Source organism: Ceratotherium simum, chromosome 12 (assembly GCF_057802395.1).
Source record: "Ceratotherium simum simum isolate JZ-2026a chromosome 12, ASM5780239v1, whole genome shotgun sequence".
Lineage (NCBI taxonomy): Eukaryota > Metazoa > Chordata > Mammalia > Perissodactyla > Rhinocerotidae > Ceratotherium > Ceratotherium simum.
The window spans coordinates 58,122,682-58,148,632 of record NC_141911.1 but is presented as its reverse complement, the minus strand read 5'-3'; the positions used below and the strand labels follow the sequence as shown (position 1 = coordinate 58,148,632).

The following is a 25,951-nucleotide window of genomic DNA, read 5'->3' as shown; positions in this document are numbered from 1 at the left end:
TTTACTTTCTAGCGTGTTGTAAGTAAGGCTAAGTAGGGAACTGGCAATATGAATCTGGATGTATCTGCTGACCTGTGCTGTCCTAGCTTCTGAAAATCTACTGTACATCACGTTCATGCTTTATTTCAGTAAACATTTATGTGCCAGACACCCCTTTGTTAGTTTGATTTAAAATAACTTTAAAGGTTTTGGACATCTTCAGTAAGCTAGTTTGCATGGTGATAATTATAATAATGTTAATGCTTGTAACTAATATCGACATGTCCTTTGTGCTAAGTAGTATGCTAGATCCTTTATACATTTTATTTAATTTTGAGGACGGTATGACCCTTCCCATGTTTTGATTGAAAAAAGTGAGGCTCAGAGAGGTTAGGTAACTCTTCCACAAGATTACACACAAAAAATAAGTGGTAAATCTGGCATTTGAACCCAAGCTCATCGAATATCAAAGCTCTTTCCCAAATTCAAAGCAACCTTCCCAATGAATACTAATCAGTGAAGGTTTTACTGGAATGATTTTAAAAACTTCATATTGTATAATAATTTGTTATAATTACTACAGAATTTTAGTTTTCTGTCACCATTTCTAGGTCTGTGGCACTAGGAAAGCAATACATATTTAGAAGCATTTTCTCTGCAAGTTTTAGACAGCCTATTGTCAGAAAATGTTTGAACTGACATGATTAATTTTCCTTATTATTTCTTTTGTTGGATTATGTTCATGACAACAGAGGGGAGGTCCAGGATTGGGAAAAAATTCCCTTCAAAAAATAGCTTTTGTCATAGTGTAAATTGAACTGTGAGTTTAAGAATCAGTTGTTTCTCTAACACTGTGTTTGAGTCAAAACTATACAGATGTAATGAGTATTGCCTATGTTAGCTTGGAATATTTACTAGGAAATCCTGGCAAAATGGAAAAATACATACTTTTATGTCGTTACCTTAACAGTTTATACAAAGCTGCAGTTATGCAGAGCACATGCATCTTACACAGCTCTAGGACAGCTGGCGAAGATAACTTACCATGTATGTCTCTGTCTAGTATTATAGGATATCTTATTAATCTAAAATAGCTCATTTACTGTTAGGTTCTTGCTGAATATTGATCATAATCTGATGGCATAGTTTATCATGTAGTGATAAGCTAGAGAATTCAAGGCATTATTGATTCTTGGCATTTGTCAAATGGTTTTTGCTTTCATTTTTCGAGTTTTGGTGGTGATTTCTTCTTAATTGGCATATATTTCTTCAGTACAATTGTTTCCTTTCAACTATAATAAAAATTCCCCCCCGCCCCCTCCCCAGAGTGCTGATTTGAAATATTTCAACTTTACTCTGGCACATTGGTGTATTTGGTTTACAAAATGCTTTAAAGTTATTTGTGCTTTATGGTATTATGGAAAGGGTATAGATTCTGGAGTCAGGGAGATGTGTATTCAAATCCTGCCTCTGCCGTTTGCCAGCTATGGAATCTTGGGCAAGTTATTCAACCTCTCTGTGCCTCAGTTTCCTTATCTATAAAATGAGAGTAAAAATACTATCTACCTCACAGTGCTGTTATTGGGATTAATGAATTAATACATGTGATACATGGCACAGCAAGTTAAATATATGTCACCTATTATTAATACAGTGTCTGGGAAGTAGGTGTTCAATGAATAGTAGGTATTTTTTTATAATTATTTATGAGGGTTTTTTCCCCTCACAGCATTTTTTGAAAGATCAGAATTCTCCATTTTCTTGAGGCTATAACTAAGGTGCAGATAAATTGCATTGTGTAGACAGAATATTTACTGAGGTTTAATAATGCTGTAAAGAAATGGTTTCTCAGAAACAGGAGAGCATAATTTTATTTATGGGAATCAGAGAAGACTTTGTTGAGGAGATTATTTTTAAGTCAGCTCAACAAGGTGAACAAAGAATCTAAGAAATCTCTCATTTTGATAGACTCTTCAAATATTTAATTATCAAGATGTTATTGTCAGCCAAATAACACAGCTGGAATTTTAAGCATGCAGCATGTCGTTTACAAGAAAATGCAATATGTGGAATGTGATATAATTCTGCTTTTCTCTAGAATTGCTTTTTTTAAAAAGTCCAGTCTAACATGAATTAGATTTCTTCATTTTAAGAGTTTGGTGGTATTGGAAATGATTTATTAAAAATAATGCATTTGTTTATGGAAGAGCCAGCTTCTTTCCAAGGGACAGAGATGTGTACATAAATTTATTACTGTAATATCAAACAGATTTTATTTGGAGTTATATAAAAGGTTTATGTTCAGATTTTTTAATCGTTTAAAACAGAAGTTCCTGCACTATTTTTTTAGACTAAAAAGAATCTAGTTACCCTTTCCAGCCTATCTCCTTTTTGCTTCTTCCTCTTTTCCTTTAAGAAAAGAGGTTAATAATTTGTGTTTTCATAACTTAACAAGCTACATCTTTATAATGTATTTTTACTTTTTGAAACAGAATATTGACAAAACTAATGTTCCATGTGATTTTTTTTGTGTGTGTGAGGAAGATCACCACTGAGCTAATCTCTGATGCCAATCCTTTTTTTTTTTTTTTTTTTTGGCTGAGGAAGATTGGCCCTGAGCTAACATCCGTGCCCATCTTCCTCTACTTTTGTATGGGACGCCTCCACAGCATGGCTCTACAAGCAGCGCGTCGGTGCACACCCGGTATCCCAACCGGCAAACCCCAGGCTGCCGCAGGGGAGCGCACGCACTCAACTGCTTGCGCCGCCGGGCCAGCCCCTCCATGTGATTTTATTTTTCATGGATTATAACTTAAGTATTTGTTCTCATGCTTGGAGTTTTTTAAAATGTACAATTGTCTCTCCTTTAAAAAATTTTTTTATTTTAAAGAAATGTCTATCAAGGAGCCAGAAATGTGGTTATTATTCGCATAGTGTTATAATCTTCAAGGTATTAATTTGATCAAAATATAATTCATACTTTTCCTGAACTTTGGTATAAAAAGGGTGAAAATAAAAGAGAAATCTTTTTGTATCTGTTTCCTCCTTTCCCAAATTCTTTTTTTTCCCCAGGTAATTATACTCGATACTTCTTCCTCATCAAGGAAAACCTTCCTTCCCAAGTGTATAGGTTTCCTAATTATGGTAATTCATTTTAAAAGAAGTTCACATTGGACTTAGATAAAGTCAGGGTTCAGTAAAGAAAGAAAAAGCAAAATAGAACCTAGAACACTTGGGTGTATTTGACATTTTTAATGAGTGAGCAGTTATTTGTGTATATGCAAGTAAGTGGTGCCATAATATCTACAGTTTCTATTACTAGGGGAATTGATGTTTAGGGGTCAGAAATATTCTGTTTATATCTGTTTTCATATTAGCCACTGATTGCTGAAATCATCTTACAAAGAAACCTTTTGGAATAAACCTTAAATGTAAATGTTGGTCACAGACTATTATCTCTAGTTAGCAGTAATTTTATTGGCTGTGGCATTTGAGAATCCTGAGTCCATTTTTTATCCCTTTGATTCCTTTTGATAGCTTTGGGAAATTCTCAGGTTATGTTTCTTGATATATAGCTTCTCTTTCATTCTCTCTATTCTCCCCTTTATTGTGATTATATGTTTCTTAGGCTTTCGTTTTTTACATTGTTTTCTTTCTTTTTTCTCTTTGTGCATCAGTTTGGATATTTTCTAGTAACCTGTTTTCTAGTTCAAGAATCCTCTGTTCTCTTGTGTCTAATCTCCTATCACACTCATCTTTTTAATTCTTAATTTCAGTTATTATAGTTTTTAGTTTTAGAATTTTTCTTTGACTTTTTCTTATGGATTGCAGGTCCCTGCTGAAATTCACCATTTCTTTTTTTGCTACAATTCATGCGAATTTTTGTTTTTACTATCTCAGTCCTATTCCTTTCCAGGTTATGTGCTAACTTAATATTATTTCACAGATTCTAACTCCCTAACATCTCTCTTCTTCTTAAAAGGAAACTAAAAGGAAGAAGAGATAAAGGCTGAATGATAATCCAGGAAAACCTTTTCTTTGTTATCCCTTTATTTATAGAATGTAGAGTTTTGAGGAATGGGATGAATAGGGATGTATATATTATGATTTTGTTGATAACAGAATGTCTTGAACTTTTCTTAATTCTTCCATTTCTTTATATGGACTCCATACCTAATGCTTGCTGTTGAGTTCAGTGTCTGAAGCAGTTATGGTACTGGTAATCTTTCTGTTTATGAAATATTTTACCCATTCTTAAATTAACTTTAGATTAGTTTATGTTAATAGAGTGTGATGGTGTGTCACACCATCAGCATGTAAAAAATGGCATTAAAAAGCCCCTTAAAAATTTTTTTTCTTACCTATGACTTAAAACTTAGATTCAAAATGAAAAATGGTTATGTAGTTTTTAGCGTTTTTTTTTATAAGCTCTCATGTAAAAAGTGCTTATAATAAAGCTTATATATGGCATTCTTTCAACGTTAAATCTCTGTTAATTTGTACAATAATTTATGTTCACAACATTAATCCTAGACTATAAGATACCAAAATTCTATTTGAATTATATGATGAAAATTTATATAAATTTGGAATACTTTTAAATGTATTCAATTTTTTGGCTTTATTAAATTTGAAAAGTTAAAACCAAAAATGGATTTTAATAATAATAAATCTATATTATTTGTTAAGATAACTCACTTTCTTAGCCTCTAACATAATTGTTTTAATTTTCCTTTCAAATATTACCACATATGAAAGTCTGTATTGAGTGGTACTCAAATTCAGTACTAGTCCTGGCTAAACCTCACTTTGATAGCTATGAGATTGCTCTTGTTTATCTAGAAAAGATTCTAAATGTTCTATATAGTATGATCACTCATGGTTATGGTTAGAGCCACTTCTTTATTACTGATGGAGTAAGTGATCATCTTAATCTAGTTTTATTTAGTTTTGTTTGTTCTGTCCAAATTCTTGATTTAAACTGAAAGCAAATGTAATCCAAAGTTTTTGAGTCAATCTTTCAAGAACTATTCTGTGTTTTTTATTTTGGAAAAGCAAGTAAATGTGAAGTTGTCTTTCTCCCTTCTAGACTCTAAGGTCCTTGAGGGAGTAGGGAATGCCTTCTTAATCTTTTCATTCTCATTTCCAAAAACAGCCTGGCCTGCTAGGCAATGAACGTTTGTTGAAGGAATGAATGAAGTTGAATGAATTGTTGCACTCTGTAATGAAATTATCCCCCTCCTTTTTCCCCGATCCTCCTCCTTCCATATCATAATGACTTTTGCATAATCTAAAAAAAACCTAGTAGCTGTTTTTTACTTCTTAGCAAGCTCAGCTAATGCATTCACACTTATCAGTAAGATATCTAGCAGTTTTACTAATTCATTGGAGAAAGAAGGGAGAGTGTACAGGACATAGCTAAGGATAGGTTTTGACATTATTTGAGTATAGATGCTATTAGGGGAAGACAAAGCAAGCAATAGCACATATAAAGTGAGAAGTGGCATGGGCCCAGGATTTTTTCTTTTGATGAAAATAGGCCATGCACTTGGAACAATTTAGTTATGTTACACGGACTCCTCCAGGTAGGGCACAAAAATTAGAAGAATTTTACCATTATCTAGTAGTGTAGTTAGGTTAACATTTTTTAGTGTATGTGTACCTCTCTCCAATGCTAAGAAGTATAACCTTCCTGTGGATAAACCCATTCAACGGTTTTCGTTCCTTTACTTGACTCAGCAGCGTTTGACACAGTTAACTTCCTCTTTCCTGAGACACTATCTATTTATTGTTTCTTGTTTTCCTTCCTTTCTCGCTGGCACCCTGCTGTGGACTGAATTGTGTCCCCCCAAAATTCATGTTTTGAAGCCCTAACCCCAATGTTATGGTAGTCAGAGATGGGGCCTTTGGGAGATATTAGATTTAGATGAAGTCATGAGGGTGTGGCCTTCATTTTGGGATTAGTGCCCCTGTAAGAAGAGATGCCAGAGACCTTGCTCCTCTTTCTCTTTCTGCCATTTAAGGACACTGCAAGAAGGCAGCCATCTGCAAGCCAGGAAGAGAGCTTTCACCAGAATCCAACCATACTGGCACCCTGATTTCAAACTTCAGGCCTCCAGGACAATAAGAAAATAAATTTCTGTGTTTAAGCAACTCAATCTGTGGTATTTTGTTATGGCAGCCTGAGCTGACTAATATACACCACTTACTCCTAAAATATTGGTATTAGCATTCTGTTCATTACTCATTTACCTTTCTTCACTTGCTCTATACTTCCTGCGTGATCTCTTCTACTTCCATCTCTCCAGGTATCATCTTTATGGCAAAGACTCCCAAGATTTATATTTCTACCTCTTACCTCTTTCTTTAATACCTAAATCTCAACTTGTCCCACAGGCACTGCAAACTCAATATGTTTACAGTTAAAGTCCTTTTCCCCCACTGACTCCATGAAGACATTAGTTTACTAGCCCTATTGATTGTACCTCTTTATTATTTCTTATAGATATCCACTTCTTTTTATCTCTGTTCATATAACTCTCTTTCTATCTAGAATTATTGCAACATTTTTCTAACTGAATGACTTACAATATTGCCCCTAAAAATTTTTTTTTATATTTTTCTAAATAGACTTTTATTTTTGAGAGCAGTTTTGGGTTCACAGCAAAATTGAGTAGGAAGTCCAGAGAGTTCCCATACACCCCTTGCCCCCACACATGCACAGTCTGCCTACTGTCCTCATCCTGCACTGAAGAGGTACATTTGTTAAAACTGGTGAACCTACAATGACACAGCATCACTCAAAATTCATAGTTTACAATAGGGTTCACTCTTGGTGTAGTATATTCTGTGGGTTTTGAGAAATGTATAATGACATGTATCCACCATTATAGTATCATACAGAGTAGTCTCACTGCCCTAAAAATTTTCTGTACTCTGCCTGTTAGTCCTTCCCCTACCCTCAACCCCTGACAACCACTGATCTTTTTATTGTCTCCATAGTGTTATGTTTTCTGGAATGTTATATAGTTGGAACCATACAATACGTAACCTTTTCAGATTGGCTTCTTTCACTTAGTAATATGAGTTTAGGGTTCTGGCATGTCTTTTCATGGCTTGATAGCTCATTTCTTTTTAGCACCAAATAGTATTCCATTGTCTGTATGGACCACAGTTTTATTTATCCATTTACATACTGAAGCACATCTTGATTGCTTCCAAGTTTTGGTAATTATTAATAAAGCAGCTATAAACATTTGTGTACAGGTTTTGGTATGGAAATAAGTTTTCAGCTTGTTTGGGTAAATAGCAAGGCAAATGATTGCTGGATAATATGGTAAGAGTATGTTTAGTTTTGTAAGAAACTTCCAAACTGTCTTCCAAAGTAGCTGTACTATTTTTGCATTCTCATTAGCAATGAGTGAGAGTTTTTGTTGCTCTGCATCCTTATCAGCATTTGGTGTTGTCAGTATTTTGGAGTTTGGCTATTTTAATAGGTATGTGGAGGTATCTCCTTGTTTTTTTTTAGTTTTCAGTTCCCTAATGACATATGATGTTGAGCATCTTTTCATATGTTTATGTGCCACCTGTATATATCTTTGGTGAGGTGTCTGTTCAATTCTTTTGTCCAATTTTTAATTTGGGTTTTTCATTTCTTATTGTTGAGTCTGAAGAGTTTTTTAATATTTTGGATAACAGTGCTTTATCGGCCATGTCTTTTGCAAATATTTTTTTCCAGCTTGTGGCTTGTCTTCTCATTCTCTTGATGGTATCTTTATGCAGAGCAGAAGTTTTTAATTTTGATGAAGTCCAGCTTATCAATTATTTCTTTCATGGATCATCATGCCTTGGTGTTGTATCTAAAAAAGTCATCAGCATAGCTAAGATCATTTAGATTTTCTTCTCCATTATTTTCTAGGAGTTTTATACTTTCATGTTTTTTATTTAGGTCTGTGATCCATTTTGAGTTAATTTTTGTGAGGAGTATAAGGTCTATGTCTGGATTCAGTTTTTTGCGGGTGGATTTCCAGACATCTGGCACAATTTTTTGACAAGAGTTTTGTCAGTTGTTTCACATTTTGTACATAGATAATCATTACATCTGCAAACAAAGACAGTTTTATTTATTCCTTTCCAATTTGTATATCTTTTATTTCCTTTTCTTGTTCTGTTGCATTAGCTAGGACTTCTGGTATATATATTGTTATAAAGTAGTGGTGAGAGAGGACATCTTTGCCTTGTTCCTGATCTTAGTGGGAAAGTTTCTTGTTTCTCAACATTAAGTATGATCTTAGTTGTAGGTTTTTTGTAGATGTTCTTTGTTGAGTTGAGGAAGTTCCCTTTATTCCTAGTTTGCTGAGTTTTTATCATGATTGGGTGTTGGATTTTGTCAGACACCTTTTCTATATCTATTGATATGATCATGTGATTTTTCTTTTTTTAGCCTATTGATGTGATAGATTAGATTCATTGATTTTTTAATGTTGAACTAGCCTTGCCTACCTGGGATAAATCCCCTGTGGTCATAGTATATAAATCTTTTTATACATTGTCAAATTATACATACATTATTATACATTGTTGAATTCAATTTGCTATTTTGTATGTTCATACAAGATATTGGTCTGTAGTTTCCTCTGATGTCTTTGTCTGGTTTTGGCATTAAGAAGTAATCCCTCTGTTTCTATCTTCTGAAAGAAATTGTAGAGAATTGGTATAATTTCTTCCTTAAATGATTGGTAGAATTTACCAATAAACCCATCTGGGTTTGATGCTTTCTGTTTTGGAAGATTATTAATTATTGATTCAGTTTCTTTAATTGTTATAGGCCTATTTAGATTGTCTAGTTCTTTTGTGAGTTTTGGCAGATTGTGACTTTTCAAGGAATTGGCCCATTTCATCTAGATTTTAAATTTTGGGGGCATAGAGGTTTTCATAGTATTATTATTCATAGTGTATATTTTATTAAACTTCTAAGATCCGTGGGATCTGTAGTGATGTTCCCTCTTTTATTTCTGGTATTAGTAATTTGTGTCTTTTCTCTTTTGTTTCTTAGTTAGCCTGGCTAAACGCTTATCACTTTTATTGATCTTTTCAAAGATCTTTTGGTTTTGTTGATTTTTTTCTTTTAATTTCATGTTATCCATTTTATTGGTTTCTGCTCTAATTTTTAGTATTTCTTGTCTTCTGTTTACTTTGGATTTAGTTTGCTCTTCTTTATTTGTTTCCTAAGGTGGAAGCTTAAATTTTTGATGTTAGATCTTTCTTCTTTTCTAATATATGCATTGAGTGCTATAAATTTCCCTTTAAGCACTGCTTTTACTACCTTCCACAAATTTTGATAAGTTGTATTTTCATTTTCATTTAGTTTAAAATATTTTTTGATTTCTGTTGAGATTTTTTCTTTGACCCATGTATTATTTAGAATTGTTTTTTTAAATCTCCAAGTATTTTGGAATTCGCCAACTATCTGCTGTTGATTCCTAGTTCAATTTCATTGTGGTTTGATAGCACACATTATATGATTCTTTATAATTTGTTAAGGTATGTTTTATGGCCCAGAATGTAATCTGTCTTGGTGAATGTTCCCCATGAACGTGAGAAGAATGTGTATTCTGCTGTTGTTGGATGAAGTATATGGATAACAATTATATCCAGTTGACTGATGATACTGTTGAGTTCAACTGTGTCCGTATTGATTTTCTGCCTGCTGGATCCATCCATTTTTGATAGAGGAGTACTGAAATTTCTAAGAGTGTATTCACCTATTTCTCCTTGCAGTTCTATCAGTTTTTCCCTCACATGTTTTGATGCTCTGCTATTAGGTAATGCGCATTAATGATTGTTCTGTCTTCTTGGAGTATTGACGCCTTTATCATTATGTAATGCCCCTCTTTATCCGTGATAATTTCTCTTGCTCTGAAATCTGCTCTGTGTGAAATTAATTTAACTACTCCAGCTCTTTTTTTTATTAGTGTTAGAATTGTACATCTTTCTCCATCCCTTTACTTTTAATTTGTATGTGTCTTTATATTTAAAGTGGATTTATTATAGACAACATATAGTTGGATCTTGTTTTTTGATCCACTCTGACAATATCTGTCTTTTAATTGGTTTATTTAGACCATTGATGTTTAATGTGATTATTGATATAGTTGGATTAATACTATCATATTTGTTACTGTTTTCTATTCATTGGCCCTGTTCTTTGTTCTTGTTTTTGTCTTTCATTCTTCTTCTGCCTTTTGTGGTCTTAACTGAGCATATTATATGATTCCATTTATCTCTTCTTTCTTAGTGTATGAATTGCACTTTTTTTTTAATACTTTTTTCAGTGGTTGCCCTAGAATTTGCAATATACGTTTACAACTAATCTACATCTGCTTTCAAAAGAACACTACTCTGCTTCCCAGGTAGTACAAGTACTTTATAATACAAAATATTTGAATTCCTCCCTCCAGTCTCTTCTATTGTTTTTGTCATTGTTGTTGCTGTTATTTTGGACAAACTGTTATCTGTTAAATCAATTAAGCATAAGAAAATTAAAGTTTTTGTTTTATCTTCACTTATTGCTTCTCTTAGGTTCTTCCTTCTTTATGTAGATTTGAGTTTTAAGCTATATCATTTTCCTTTTCTCCGAAGAACTTCCTTTAACATTTCTTGCAAGGCAGGTCTACTAGCAACAAATTCCCTCAATTTTTGTTTGAGAAAGTCTTTATTTCTTCTTCACATTTGAAAGATAATTTCACTGGCTAAACAAATCTAGGCTGGTGGTTTTTCTCTCTCAACACTTCAAATATTTCACTCTACTCTCCTTGCTTGCATGGTTTCTAAGGAGTCACCTGATGTAATTCTACCTTTGGTCCCCTAAGGTGAAGTGTTTTTATCCTCTGGCTTCTTTGAAGATTTTTTCTTTATCTTTGATTTTCTGTGGTTTGAATATAATATGCCTAGGTGTAGTTTTTTAGCATTTATCCTACTTTATATTCTCTGGGCTTCCTGGATCTGCGGTTTGGTGTCAGATATTAATTTGGGGACATTCTCAGTCATTATTGCTTCAAATATTTCTTCTATTCCTTTCTCTCTTCCTTCTCCTTTTGGTATTTTAGTTACACATATATTACACCTTTTATAGTTGTCCACAGTTCTTGAATGTTCTTTTCTGGGTTTTTTTTAGTCCTCTTTCTCTTTGCTTTTCCATTTTGGAAGTTTCTATTGACATATGCTTAAGCTCAGAAATTCTTTCCACAGCCATGTAGACTCAGCCTAGTGTACTAATGAGCCCATCAAAGGCATTCTTTATTTCTGATAGTGTTTTGATCTCTAACATTTCTTTTTGAGTCCTAGAATTTCCCTTTCTCTGCTTACATTGTCCCTTTCTTATAAGTTTTCTACTTTGCCCATTAGATCCCTTAGCATATTAATCATAGTTAAAAAAAAATTCCTGGTTTGATAATTCCAGCATTACTGCTGGTTCTCAGGTTCTGATGCTTGCTCAGTTTCTTCAAACTGTGTTTTTTGTTTGCCTTTTAGTATGTCTTATAGTTTTTCTTGATAGATGGGCATGATGTACTAGGTGAAAGGAACTGTGGTATATAGGCCTTTAGTAATGTAGTAGTAAAGTGTGGGAGGAGGGGAAGTGTTCTATAGTCTTATGATTAAGTTGCAGTCTTTTAGTGAGTCTTTGTTGCTGGACTGTGAACTTCACAATTGCTTTTCAGTAACCCCCCTTCCCTTAGAGTGGGACAGGATGTCTAGAAAGGGCTAGAGTTGGGTATTTTCCTTCCTCCAGCTCAACTGGGCTCTGATAAAATCCTAATAGTTTTGGCTCTGGTAAAATAGTTTCTCTTGAAGGCAGGACTTGTTAAGAAGTATAGAATGTTCTGGCATATTCCAAATGGCTACTTTCCCCCATCTCCTGCTGGAAGCATGAGGAGATTTTCCTTAGATTTTTACTGTAAGAACCTTATATGGCTTCTAGAGGTAAAAGTCACAACAAATGTGAAGGTTTCCCTATGATTGGGTCTTCGTGGAGTATTTAACTCGCAGACTTGTCCACATTGAGCCTCTAGCAATTCATCAGTTACATTTCAGGTTTTCCTACCGCAATACTGATTCCTGTGGAGGCTTCTGCTCATTGGTTTCTCTGTACGCAGCTTGTCTCTCCAATTTTGGGAGCAATGGTTTGCCTTGTTGCTATGGTCTGAATGTTTCCTCTCAAAATTTGTATGTTGAAATCCTAAGAGGTGGGGCCTTTGGGAGGTGCTTAGGTCAGAAGAGTGGAGCTCTCGTGAGTGAGATTTTTGTCTTGATGAAAGAGACCCCGGAGAACTTTCTCACTCCCTTCCACCATGTGAGAACACAGTGAGAAGGTGTTGGTTATGAACCAGAAAAAGGGCTCTTACCTGACCATGTTGGTGCCTGGATCTTGGACTTCCCAGCCTCTAAACAATGAGAAATAAATTTCTTTTGTTTATTAACTACCCAGTTTGTGGTATTTTTTTATAGCAGCCTGAACCAGTTAAGACATCTGTAATCTCACATTTCTGAAGGATCTAAGAAGAGTTGTTAATTTTTCACTTTGTTCAGCTTCTTGTTAGGAGGGGAGTTAAGACTTCCAAGATCCTTACATGCTAGACTGGAAGACAGACAAATATTGCCCTTTTTTTAATCTATTTTCCATACTGTAGCTGTAGCGGTCCTCAAAAACATAAATCTGATTTTGTCATGTCTCTACTTGAAACTTCCTATTAATTTTAAGATAAAATCCAAACTCAATAATTTGGATAACAAAGCCTTTGTTATCCAGCCTTGGTTTATCTTTCTATGCTAATCTTAAATTTCCACCTTACTGCTATGCTGAGCTATTCTGAACTGTTTTCCATTTTCAGTGTTCTGTATTCTCTCTCTTCCTCTTCTTTCCCTTTGCCTATCTGGTCCCCACTTATTTTTCGGGTCTTATGTTAGAAACTGTCTCCCTTGGACAGCCCACCTTGGCTCTCCCAAGACCTGTTCACGTGACCTTCGTTTGTGCCTTGTTGTGTAGGATCACAACTAATTAGCCGGGTAGATACAATTAAAGATGTAGTCTGTTGGCAGCCTTAAATATTTATATGCTTGTGATCATTATGAAGGAGCCCTTAGAGCTTTTGCTAACAATGTTCCTATCTAACAGTTAAACTCTCATGTGGAAAAGTTATATTATGGAGGATCTTTTGAAGGATATGTAATCCATTTATTCAAAATGTTTAGTTTATTCTTAAGTAGTCAGATGAGCAAATCCGTGCACCTGCTGATTAGTTACTTGCAGGAATTAGTGCTAACTAAAACAGATCTCAGTGGTTTCCCAGGTGCTTCTTGGTCCTAAACTTTTTAGACATTGGGAAGGACCATTTGATTTAGCAAGTTGACAGTGTGATTTATGTAACAACCTCATGTGTGTTTGATTAGTGTGAGGTAGAGGCTACTCTCCTGTGTGTACACTGAGTCAAGTTTTTGAACTTGTAATGCATGTTGAGGTCTAAATTCTGTTATTTAGAGATCCTAATTACCTTATTATTAAATATATTACATGATGATTATACTAAGGTGCACTTGTGTCACGGGTGCTAAGTCAAAAGTCTGGAGTGTGTCCCTTCTATTCTTTTTCCCTCTTCTCCAACCCCCCAAGTGCATCTGATTGAATTTAGATGTTTAATACACTTACAATGCTATTTCACTCTGTATTTGTCCACCCAGATGTTTATTATATATTTCTCAATTCTGAACAGATCTTAGTAAGTTCCAGATAATGCTAATGAGAATTGTTATTGTGGGGCCTTGATTTTATAGTTTAGGTTTTGTTTATTGGTAAGACCTATTGAATTTACTTCTTAAAAATTGATATTCAGTTATATTTTTGTGGTAAAAGGAAATAGGATTAAATTAAAGTGTAGTATGTCCAGTAGTAGCTTTGTAATTAACCTGGTACATGAACAAAAGGAACAAAATAACATACTTTCTTTGCCTATTTCTCCAGATACGGGGATTATCGTGACTGCCTACCTGCTGACATGTTTTAAAAATAGTCTTAGTATTAAAAAATTATGCAAAGTGAAATAAGTCAGAGGGAGAAGGTCAAATACCGTATGATTTCCTTCATTAAGTAGTAGATAATAACAACAATAAACAAACACATAGAGACAGAGATTGGATTGGTGGTTACCAGAGGGGAAGGGGGGAGGGAGGAGGGCGAAAGGGATAATTCGGCACATGTGTGTGGTGTGATGGGTTGTAGTTAGTATTTGGGTGGTGAACATGATGTAATCTATGCAGAAATAGAAGTATAATGATGTACACCTGAAACTTATACAATGTTATAAACCAATGTTACTGCAATAAACAAAAAATTAGAAAAAAAATACATCAGAAATATCCCTTTTGTTATGGGTATGTAAAGAGTTTTTGTTTCACACAGGCTCTAAGCTTCATATGAGGACTGGGTTTGTATCTTATTCAGTTTTTTTATTCCCAATTCCTGGCAGTATATTACCATGTAGAATGCAAATATTGATTAAATTAAGTAATTATGTATCTGATGAACTGTTTTAAATAATCTTGTATCTTGCTTCCCAGATCTTTTATGTTTAACACTCACTTAGCATTTCATTAGTGGAGAGAAAATGAACATGGTTGATGATGGAGGAAAACAAATGATTTGAATATAGTTAGTTTTTGGATATGATAATTCAACAAGTAATGAATTCAAAAGCATGCATTTTATATTTTGAAACAGACATAATTTTTTTTGTTATAGACTATACACTCTTAAAAATAATAAGAGTATTTGCGGATAGGTAAACAGATTTTTAAAATGTATTTTTAAAAATCAGTTCTTCAGGTGCTGGGAATGTAGCTGATCGTGTTTTGGCTCAGCTCTTAACAGAAATGGATGGCATTGAACAGTTAAAGGATGTGACAATTTTGGCAGCTACTAACCGCCCAGATAGGATAGACAAGGTAAGAAAGAAAGCAGTGTGGGCATTGTAAAATCAAGAACTGGATCATTTGATTATGTCGAGTTTTTTTTTTTTTTTTTCAAATTACTTTCTAATCAGTTTTTCATTTAGAGGATACTGAATGATCTTAAACTAAAGGAAATGAAGAGAACAGAGAAAAGCTTTTGTTTATGTTTTTATTGCTTATGGTTTGGTATTAATGAAACTATTTTGTAGTCCTTTGAATTTCCCCTCTCCCGTTGTTGCATCAGTCTTCAACATGTTTCCCTAGAGAGTTGAAGTTTTGAGATTTTTGTTTTTTTGTTTCATCTGATTTATTTCTGAGAAGTTTTTAACATTTTCATTCAGAGTAAGATAAATTTCTGGCTATTTAGTACTAGTTAGACTCAAGTTATCATCAACAATTTTTGAGAAGTCCTGGCCTAGCAGTTGTTTTCAGAGTAATTAGAATAAAAATGACAGTGGATTTTATTTCTCTAAGAAGTTACTTAAGCTATAGTATTAAATTAAGCTGTATAGGTGCAAAATTAACCCTTTCAAGCTATTGCTACCACTTTTCCCCCCTAGGTTAGTTTGATAAAGGAGTCCACTAAATTTTAAGTACCTAATTTACATTTACTGTTTAATTTTTTTTTGCAAAGATTTAAATTGAGAGTAAAAATTTATTCCTAGAGCATGAATCAGTTTCTCTTTTTTGTTAACATTATTGCCTCATGTATATAACCTTATGAACTCCTCCCTTCTGGTGCACATATGCACAGACTTTCAGTTTTAAAAATGGGATTTAAAAAAAAAATGATCCTTTTGAAGATATAAAAGGAAGTTTTATGTGAGAAGAAAACCTTGCTTTAGTTCAATTAGATATTTTGCTCTGTGATAAAGATCCTTTGGTAAAATACAGGAAAGAAAGCTTTGGACCTTAATAAATTGTTCCATTTCTGATGGAGTGTTTTATAATGAGCTAGGTAACTCCTGAGCATTTATAGGATCTGAGTTGGTGCCCAGGCATCTCTGATATCTATGAAAAAAGATAGGACTGTACCTTAACAAGGATTATCAAAAGTGCTAAAAGAGCCCTTAAAAATCACCTAATCCCACCTTTAGTTTCACAAATGAAGGCACTAAATTCAGAAAAATCATCTTTCTCCTGGTAAGAATACATTGTATTTTTATGACTTTTGTTCCTGGTTACCCTATGGCTAATGAGCTCAAAAATGTCTTAGGTTTTCTTCTCTACAATGCCTAATCTAATAGTGGTGGCCATCTTTGGTTTCTTAATTTTGTATGTCCTCAGTGTTAGATACATTGCTTGAAGTAGGACTTTGGGCTTACAATGAATTTCTCTGGGTTTTCCTAAATCAAGCTCTATGACTTAGCCTGGTTAGTGCTTGTCTCAGTTTTCTCTTGCTGTGTAACAAATTACCTCAAATTTAGCAGCTTCACACAATACCTGTTTGTTAGTGCTTCTGTAGGTAGGTCAAAATCTGAGCATGGCATGGCAGAGTTGTCTGCTCAGGGACTCACTAAAGGCTAAAAACAGGGTATTGGCTGGACTGCATTCTTGTCAGGAGCTGATATTCCTCTTCTAAGCTCACATGGTTGTGGCAGAATTCACTTGTAATCATAGGCCTAAGGTCTGAATTTCCTTACTGGCTGTCAACTGGGAGCCACTCTCAGCTCCTAGAGACCACTCACATTCCTTGCCACGTGGCCCTCTCCATCTTCAAAGACAGCAATGGAGAATCTCCATCACATTTTATCCCTGTCATGCTTTAAATTTCTATTGCCAGGAAAAGCTTGATCTCTTTTAAGACTGGTTAGGCCCACCAAGGAAAATCTCTACACCTTCAAGTCAGCTGATTCAGGACCTTAATTATATTTGCAAAAGCCCCTCACAGTAGCATCTAGATTAGCATTTGCTTGAATAACAGGGAGAAGGTGTGTGTCTATGAAGGGATTGGAATCTTGTTGGCTGTACTAGAATTCTTCCTACCACAGTGTTCAGCTTCTTCCCCCTGCCCCTACCTGAATTCTCTTCTGGGCACTGAGAACAACTTCTCGCTCTCTCAGAGACCAGCTGATCTTTGCCTGTCATATGATTGGCTATAAACCACCTCCTTTGAAATGTCCTTGTTCTGTGGATTCTGCCATCTTTTCTCAGATGCAGCCTCTCTCTGCCTTGCCTTGTCCAGATTTGATCTCTCTTAAAATAGAAAAGGATAAATGAATTTAAACTCTTTTTTTAAAGGCTACATTTTTATGTTCTTTATATATGTAACACTTTGTAAGTCTGTTATATAATATAGTGATGCTGTTGATTTATAATCTGTTTTGCTTACTTTTCCTTCTGTAAGGCCTAAATTTAACCCCAACTGTTATATCTCACAGTAAGGTGTAATTTATCCTAGTTTTTACCTACACCTGGTACAAAAGACCTTGAGAAATTTTTAAGATAAACCTAGAGATTAGAAGTTATTCTTGGGCCATTCTAAGGTTTTGGGCCTTTTTTTCAAGCTCATCTTAGAGTAAGTCAAAATCCCCAAGGTAATGGTAGATGACTTCCATTCTCTTTAGGATACTTTAGTCAGTGGATGTCTTGGATCTCTTGGAGAAAATACTTAACCAGATTTTGGGCAGAACTTGTTTCCAAAGGCAGAAGATTGACGAGATGGAAGTGGTTCTTCTTTTTTACATTTCAGATTTTTTGCAGTGTTTTCATGTGTTTCTTGCTTGCTAATAATACTTGCCTTAGAAGGCAGATGCTATGTTTTATTAACAGCAACTCATAAGTGACAGTCTTTAACATCACAGAGTTTGAGAAATTCAAGTTTGGGAAATATCTTGCCAAAATTCTAGTCATATTTTTGATCCTTTATAAAATATTACCTTTAATGCCTCTGTTCTAAAAATATCTAATTGTTCAAAATAAGTGTTTCAAGTACCAATATTATTACACAGTTAACACCTCTTAACCAACCTTTGCTTCAAAATGCTTCAGAGAAAAGTGCAAACATATACAAACATATATGCATGTATATATGTGTATTTATATGTATGCTCGTGTGTTTGTATGTATGTATACAAATATGTGTAAATCATATATATACATACACATACTTACATACATACCTTGATTAGTTCTTAAAAATTAGAAATCTAATTTTTTTTAACCAATTTTGGGTAAGCACTTTTAGATTAAAATATTGAAAGTGTTTATTGATTAGATATAATGACTTATTTTCACTAGGTCAGGGGGATCTAAAGGTTTTTAATTTACTGAAATTTTTCAGAATTTATAATGTTTAATTTGCAATAGGTGAAATAATAAAATTATTACTGCCAACAAAATGTAAAATTGGTAAATGTTTTTTAAAACTATTTTTAAGTGATGTAAGAATAGTTTCAAGATATCAAATGATATGCTATGTTATCAAGTACAATTTCAAACTTACTACATTGTACCATGGTCTAAATATTCTGCATATATTCTGTAGTTGTCCAAAAATCTATTTTAAGTCATCGGTGATTTTTGTAAAAGAATTTTAATTTCTGTTTCAGGTAGAATTCCATATTTGTGTGGAATATGAATTTTTTTCTTAACTGTACTTTTGTTACTACGTAGATGATATATACTATATGAAAAGTCTATTTCTTTTCCAGATGTTTTTCTTCTGATGAACTATTATAGAGCATTATTTGTATATTGTTTAATAGTACTATAAAAAAAGTTTCACCACATGAGTGATTAGAACATGGTGCTCAAAATGTGCCCTGAATGTGCTGGTGGAAATAAAACAGTCTTAAGAGACAATTGGAAAAAAAACAACTTCCTGTTATCAGCTGAATAGACATAGTTTTTACTACCTGTGTTGTCCGGAGGAAACTGTAGTAGGAAGAGAATGGGCAACAGAAGAATTAAAGTAAATTTCATATACTAATGCTAAAAGGTAGAGATTTTGTTTTTAGCCTAAAACTGGAAAGAAAAAAAAGACTGTTCTAGTGTCAAAAAAAATATACATTTAGTCTGACTTTGGCTACATTTAATTAAGATTTTTGACCTTGTAAATTAGCTAGCATACTGTACAATCCTGTTGCCTGTTAACCCACAACTTGTATGTCCTGATGACCTTAAGTTAGTATAATTAGAATGGGGAGAATTCTTGGACTATTAGAGGAGTGAAATTGATATCATTATGTGACTCATAAGTTGTGCATATTTAGTGTCTTTTTTGGGCAATATTTCAGTTTCATGGAGTCTGGGGAAACTAAAGCTGGAGTTTCTTGGGGATTCTGGTGATTCAGTAAAGGAAGTAAGACACATTGCTCAAGAATCACATTATTCTACTTTCTTCTATGTCATATTTACATGTTAAAAGCATTAGCTGTGATGTAGCATACTAGGCTGAGTAAAGTGATTGCTGTGGTCTCTGGTGGTATCTCGAAGTCTCCATAGACGTTTTATCCCCTCTCCCCCTCCTCGGGTTTATAGATGAGTGAAGAGAATTTGCATCCTCACGTGTCCATTTTGCATAAGAATGAGAGGATGTGAAGGACACATGAAGATTAATGAGATTGGGTGATGACAAGTAGACACATTGTCTTTAGATTGATAATGGTCTGGATTTCCTTAGCATCAGGAGACTTGAGAACAGCAAACAACTAAGTTATTATTGATGCTCAAATAATAGTTAAATGCCCAAACTGTAGGACTATATATTGTTTTTTGTTAGGCTGTTGCTTGTGTGGCCCCTTTAGAAGAGTATAGTGTCCAATCTATGACATTTCATGCATTTGTGTTGAATGTTAAGGAAGAAATGGTCATATCTTCTTTCTCAGGTGTTAAGCCTCAGAATAGTTTAATTTTATGAATGTTTTTGAATTCAGTTCCTTTGGTTACTTTTAATACTAAATGCCTAGCATGTAATAGGCTCATAGGCTCTCAATAATAATTATTATAAGTATTATCCTTAGTCTATAACCTAGTTTTCTCGTAATAGCACATTTGTAGAATTTAAAAAATTCTGCTCTAAGCCATCTATGGAAAAGATTGTTCAATTGAGGAAAATTTTGAAAGTTGTATAGAAGTCTTGAATAATTTAGTTCAGAATTATTTTCTAATTTAGTATGTTTAACTCATGGAACGAATAAACTGGCATTAATTTTCCTTCTGGTTTTTCTGGAAGAGGAAATGTGCTTCATGGGTTAAATATTGCAAATTAAAAGTTACTTTTGTGAATATCTTTGTAACATGGAAAAAAATTTAATTAGCTTCTTTAGAAATGTCAGCAAATGAGAAACGAAATGTATGTAGCTTCCAACTGTCAAATGAATTGTGTTCCAAAAATACCTTCAGAAGAAAGATTACAAATATGTTTGTGGATTATTTTTTTCTCTACCCTTCCTAGTTGTAAGTCACAAGTCCTGTTCTTCTAATATTGCTGTTCTCAGCTAGGTCAGAACTAAAACGCAAGTTGCTTGACCTAACAGACATTAAAAGTTTAAATGAATCATAATTCTTTACTTTCCTGTAAGTACTTAAGGAAAGGATGCTTATTAATCTTTAATATTGTTTATCACAATGAATTAGAGAGTCTTTGGGGGTTAGAAGGTGAGCTGCAGTGTGGTCAGACCTGGGAGGCTTCCTCCAATGTCACCTTCCAGTTTCAGCATTACCATCATTTTACAGGACTCTCTGAAGTAGTTTTATTGTTGCTGGATGTTTGTGTGTGTGTGTTTGTTTTTTAAAGCTCCAAGTGTTTTCACTATTTCTGCTATGGCAGCGGTTATAAGGGTTTCAGCTTTGGAGATGGGCAATTGGGAGAGATGAGAGAAGAGAAATTGGTCAGAGGTTGTATGCACATATGGGTCATATCTCATTTAGATGTTGATAAGATAAAGACTGCCTGTCCCAGGGGTCAGCAAACTATGGCTTGTGGGCCAAGTCTGGCCTACTACTTGTTTTTGTACATTTCATGGTCTAAGAATGGTTTTTACATATTTAAATGGTTGAAAAAAATCAAAAGAAGGATAATTTTTTTGATGTGGAAAATTATATGAAATTCAAGTTTTGATGCCCATAAATAAAGTTTTATTGAAATACAGTCACATTAATTTGTTAATGCATTTTCTATGACTGCATTTGCACTACTATAGTAGAATAGTTACAATAGAGAGTTATGGCCTGTGCAGCCTAAATTATTTACCGTTTGGACCTTTACAGAAAAAGTTTCCTGACCATTGATTTATCCTTGTAAGCTTTTAGAAGTTTAGTAAATTCTCAAATGTGTGTTGTTCATACATGGGCCGCAAAATTTTTCTAAAGATTGTTTAAATATCTTTATTGCATAAATTTTCTGAAGATAAATTATATATGAGTCAATAATATAATGCTGAGCTTAAAATAACCCAATAATAGTAGGAAGGCTGTATTAACTTTTTGTTCTTTCAGGTATGTTCCATTTCTTCTTGAAAGTTATTTTAATATTTAATCTTAAAATACATTTTGGTGGACTATTCTTTCCAACCTAATGACTCACCAAAATCCATAAATCTAGAAATGCAGTTTTTTTATTATATGAATAATGTCAATATTTATTTATGGCACCTGAATGTTAAAGTTGTGTGGGTTTTGGCTTGTGATTTGAATGCCCTTTTTAGTATTTGTCATCATTGGGATTTTCAGGCTTAGATATTTAAATTTTGAGAAGTTATGATTCTGTGTTTAGATATATTTGATGATGTCAACATGCAAATAGGAGTATGTTTAATCTTCTATTAGAGAAAAAAGTAATAACATAAAATATGTATTTGCCCTTGATACTCAAGTTCTAAAAGAAATTAATTTTTTCAAGATTTGAGAGAACTTGTAAGGCTTGATAATCTATTTATCCTTCTGATGCATTGACCCACATTATAAAATTCCTATCCATCATTTCTCCATCCTTTGCTTACTCTCCTAGACTGATGGGCAGCATATTAACTCATGAAATAGACCACTCCATTTTTGTCTTTGACTGTTAGAAATTTCTGGATTCCACTCAACCAGCAACTGTTTGTCTCCCTAAAGCTTCTACACGCTGGTCTGATTTTATTCCAAAATACTATAAAGAAAATTTTTAATCCCTCTGCTTTATGGTTCTTCTTTATTTTTGAAAGTTGTTTTATGTCTTATCTTTACGTTCTATCTTACCAACTAGTTTTTTCTTCTCCAGGCTTGATGTCTTGGATTATTTCATATGATACTCTTATTCCATCTTGAGCATTCTTATCCTTTTTTTTTTTGAATTGTTATCCATGTGTCCCTTTCTCTCTGAAATTGTGGCATCCGCAAATGAATATACTATAATAGCTTGTGGTCTGCTCAGTACAGAACTTAGTGACTCACTTAATGCCTTTAATCTGAATACCATGCTTCTACTAATGCATTCCAGGGTTGTGTTAGTTTATTTGCCAACTGAATCACACCGTGGACTGCTGTTGAATTTAAAGTCATCAAGAACAAAAAAAAAAAAACCTAAAAAGTCCAGGTCTTTCCACAAAGTCTTCTGCTAAGTAATAGCTTCCCCGCCTTGGGGTTGTGGTATTAATTTGAGTTTTAGAAGTTGAGCCATGGTGTGATCAGATCTAGAGGTCTTCCTCCAAGTTCAGCTCCTCTAAGCTGCTTTTACTTTTCATGTGCTTCCTGGAGATTTCTTTTCCTTAAGTCCAAGTGGTTTCCCAATAGCTTCCATGGTAGCAGCTACAAGGGCTTCAGGCCTTAGGAATAGAGGAATTAATTCTTATTAAATTCATTTTATTAGATTTGATAGATCTTTCTAATTTGTCAGGTGTGGGATCTTGTTTCGTCCATTCCCTATGTGTCTCTTATATGCACTGATAGCAGAAGCACTATGTATCTTAAATGACAAGAAGAATTGGTGTAGCTTTCTGACTTTATGAAAAATAGTTTAACGTATATAGTTCAGGACACCCAATTCAGGTGAGCTTCACAGAACATTTAATGGGCACAAGAGATAGGAGATGTTTTGAAGAGTTACCAAAGAGAACGTTTTTTTTTTGAGGAACTTTAGCCCTGAGCTAACTTCCGTTGCCAATCCTCCTCTTTTTCCTGAGGAAGACTGGCCCTGAGCTCACATCTGTGCCCATCCTCCTCCACCCTATATGTGAGATGCCTGCCACAGCATGGCTTGATAAGTGGTGTGTAGGTCCACGCCCAGGATCATATCCTGTGAACTCCGGACCGCCAAAGGAGAGCACACAAACTTAACTACTACGCCACCAGGCTGGCCCCCAAAGAGAACTTTTGAAGAGAAGGTAGGATGATTAAGATTATTTATGGGGGAACAACAGTTGAAAGTAAAGTTCTCCTAATTTACCTTAAGAATACGTATTTGGGTAAAGAAATGCTTTCTATTTTCTCTGATGGAAATAGACAAGCTAAGGCTTAAATTACATTCAATGAAATTTAGATAAACTTCTTAACTCTAAGGCTTTATATCTGTTAAAGTGAAGAGTTCAACATTAATCGGCTGTAAACCTTTTAGGTGTTTAAAGCATGATATTTTCTTTTCTTTTAGCTTTAAAACAATGCTGAAATATGTAGTTAATTTTCTCATCACTTACCTTCACTTTATAGCCACAGTTGCATGAATTTGTGATATTAGAGGTATCGTATGAAGAGTTGTGTAATTTTTTTCTTTGAACATTTTGTTTATAGTGATTTGGGCACAACCCTTACCAAACTTTAGTGTTTCTACATAAGTTTTTGGAGTGTACATAGCGTTGAAGAGGGGCTTTTGCATAATGTAAGCAGCATAATTAGGGAAATGAGTCTAGAGAAAAATGAGATTGGCACATATAACAGATGACAAAGATGATAGGGACTGGAATGTTAATGCAGAAGGTGCTAGAAAGGCCTGAAATTGGCAGTGAGAAACTAGCATTGAAAGAAATGAAACAGACCCAGATGCAGGGATCTTGGTTTCTAATTCTAGCTCTGTTGTTAACAAACTGTTTATTCTTTGAAATTGTTTAGCATCTCTGGAGCTCTGTTTCTGTACCTGTCAAAAATGTACTAGATAATCCCTGATATATCATTCAGGTCCTACAATTCTCTTACATTGTGACACAGAGATAGATAATAATAGAGATTCGAAAAAGGATACCATTTACCAAATAAATTTCTGAGGTTTTGTTGTGTTTAAAGCTTTTTCAGTTACACCTTTCTAAATTTTCTTGTTATTGAAAAGTTCCTTTCTTCAGACAGGTTATAAAGCAAGCATATATTATCCAGGTGTGCAAAACTGACTTTTATTTTTAACCACTTGATAGTCAGAAAAGGGAGGAAAAGTCATAAATCAGCCTTAAGGCTGCTGTTGTGTAATAAAAATCTTGGTTGACAGTTGAAGAACACCTTAACTTTTTCACTGAGAATTTATTACTTTTTGAAAAGGGAAAACTTGTTGAGCTGCATATTTTCTCCTTTCACAGATGTGTGATCAGCCTGTAATATTTTGTAATATTTAATATACTATTTTTAAAAACTTCTGAGTGTAAAAATAATTTTGAGTTTTAACAGAAATGTTGAACTATATGATTATTTAAAGTTGTCTGTTCTAAATTTGAAAAAGCTTCTTTTTTTGTATTGTTAATGCTCCTAGAATCCCATATTTGGGAACTGATGTTCAGTGTACTCAAGAACTAAATCTGAAGCCATGTATTGAATGCTTTAAAGTCATTAGTAGAAGGCCTAATTTGGTGATTATTTTTAAGGTACAAATAGAGTGTTAAAAATAATGTGCCGTTTTTGTGCCAGAGATTCTATTCAATGTGTGTGTGTGTTTGTGTTTGGAAGGAATGTGCAAAAGTATCAGAGGGAGGCACGTAATAAAAGAAAACTCAGTTATTTTCTCTAAGATATATACAGTCTATTTTGAAATACAGGTAGATTGTAAAGTATTATTATAATAAAACATGAACAATCTAAACTTTGCCTGCAAAACTGTACTGGCATATACATCAGAGTAGATTTGGAAAAATGGATCTTAGATCTCATACTCTCTGGCCTCTATCATCTGTTCTCTATTTGACAATAAATTTGGTGTTGCAGTTACTCTTTTTTGACACAAGGTGGTGATGCTCACCTGAAATGTTTCCTGATTGCAGGCTCTACTGCTTTTAGAGGCTTCCTAACTTCCTCCTCTAACCAAGGGATCAGCAGTTTAAGGAAATGAGTGGAACTCACTTTGCTTTTAAAAATCATAGTTGAAATGTGTGTGTGTGTCCTACTGTATAATTTATTTAACAAATAATGATTTAAAGTGTAGATTTATGCAAGTTTGGGTTGGGGGGAGGTAGGAACATTGGGAAAAGGGAAAATTGAACAGTGGAGCAAAAACTAGCAGTCATTAAGCATATACTATGCACCAAGCGTGTGCTGGGTGAGTTACATATGACACCTAATTGAGTCTAGTCAAATATAAGCACTTTATATGTATTTTATATAATACCAATGTATTCCTTAACTTGTGCAAGATTAGTACTGCTGTGTGTTTCTCATAAAAATTATGGTATACCATCAGCCAGTATAGTAGCTTTTTTCACAGTTTAAGTGAAGTTATCAATCTTTCTTTTTTTTAATAAAAAGTTTTTTATATAGTTAAATATATATTAACTATACAATACAGCAATCCTACTCCTAGGTATTTATCCAGGAGGAATGAAAACGTTTGTCCACCCAGAGAACCTGTAAGTAAGTGTTTATAGCCACGCTATTTGTAATCATCTAAATAGCCCCAAATGTGTATCAACTTATGAATGGATAGAAGAAATTGGGATATGTTCATACAATGAAATACTATTCAGCCGTAAAAAGGGACAAATTACTCATATATGTAACAAGATGGCTGAATCTTAAAGGCGTTATGCTAGGTAAAAGAAGCCAGATACAAAGGGCTACAGAATATACTGACAGATTC

At 34.0% G+C, this 25,951-nt stretch overlaps 1 protein-coding gene across 5 annotated transcripts in view; it reads left to right on the top strand.

Annotated features, from left to right (window-relative positions):
* AFG2A (AAA ATPase AFG2A) overlaps window positions 1–25,951 on the top strand; it is a 347,051-nt gene that overhangs the window by 107,305 nt on the left and 213,795 nt on the right. For 4 of the 5 annotated variants that reach the window (XM_004426516.3, XM_087437655.1, XM_087437656.1 and 1 more), the window contains one exon: window positions 14,850–14,976. The exons of the other annotated variant lie outside the window; for it this stretch is intronic. In XM_004426516.3, coding sequence (XP_004426573.1) covers window positions 14,850–14,976 — 127 coding nt within the window. The remainder of the gene's footprint in view (window positions 1–14,849; window positions 14,977–25,951) is intronic. 5 annotated transcript variants of the gene reach the window in all.